General features: G+C 71.6%; 1 protein-coding gene across 1 annotated transcript in view; it reads left to right on the forward strand.

Annotated features, from left to right (window-relative positions):
• STAB1 (stabilin 1) overlaps positions 1 to 348 on the forward strand; it is a 28,505-nt gene that overhangs the window by 24,971 nt on the left and 3,186 nt on the right. The window contains exon 59 of the mRNA XM_007451862.1: positions 82 to 275. Coding sequence (XP_007451924.1) covers positions 82 to 275 — 194 coding nt within the window. The remainder of the gene's footprint in view (positions 1 to 81; positions 276 to 348) is intronic.

Genomic DNA, 348 nt, shown 5'->3' on the forward strand with positions numbered 1-348 from the left:
AATGTGAGGTGGGAGGCCCCACTCCCCTCCCCTCCCCTCCCCTCCTGTCGCCTGGTCCAACCACTCTCTCGCTGCCTCCAGTGGTAGACCTGTGCCAGGACGGGCGTGGCGGCTGCAGCGAGCATGCCAACTGCAGCCAGGTAGGCACAGTGGTCACCTGCACCTGCCTGCCCGACTACGAGGGTGACGGCTGGAGCTGCCGGGCCCGCAACCCTTGTGAGGATGGCCACCGTGGGGGCTGCAGCGAGCACGCCGACTGCCTGAGCACTGGACCGGTGAGCAGGCAGGCAGCCAAGCAGCTGGGCGGGGGCCCCCCGATGAGCGGCCGGGCCCCCCCCCCACGGGGGG

The sequence above is a fragment of the Lipotes vexillifer genome, unplaced genomic scaffold (genome assembly GCF_000442215.2).
Source record: "Lipotes vexillifer unplaced genomic scaffold, Lipotes_vexillifer_v1.1 scaffold500, whole genome shotgun sequence".
Taxonomy (NCBI): domain Eukaryota; kingdom Metazoa; phylum Chordata; class Mammalia; order Artiodactyla; family Lipotidae; genus Lipotes; species Lipotes vexillifer.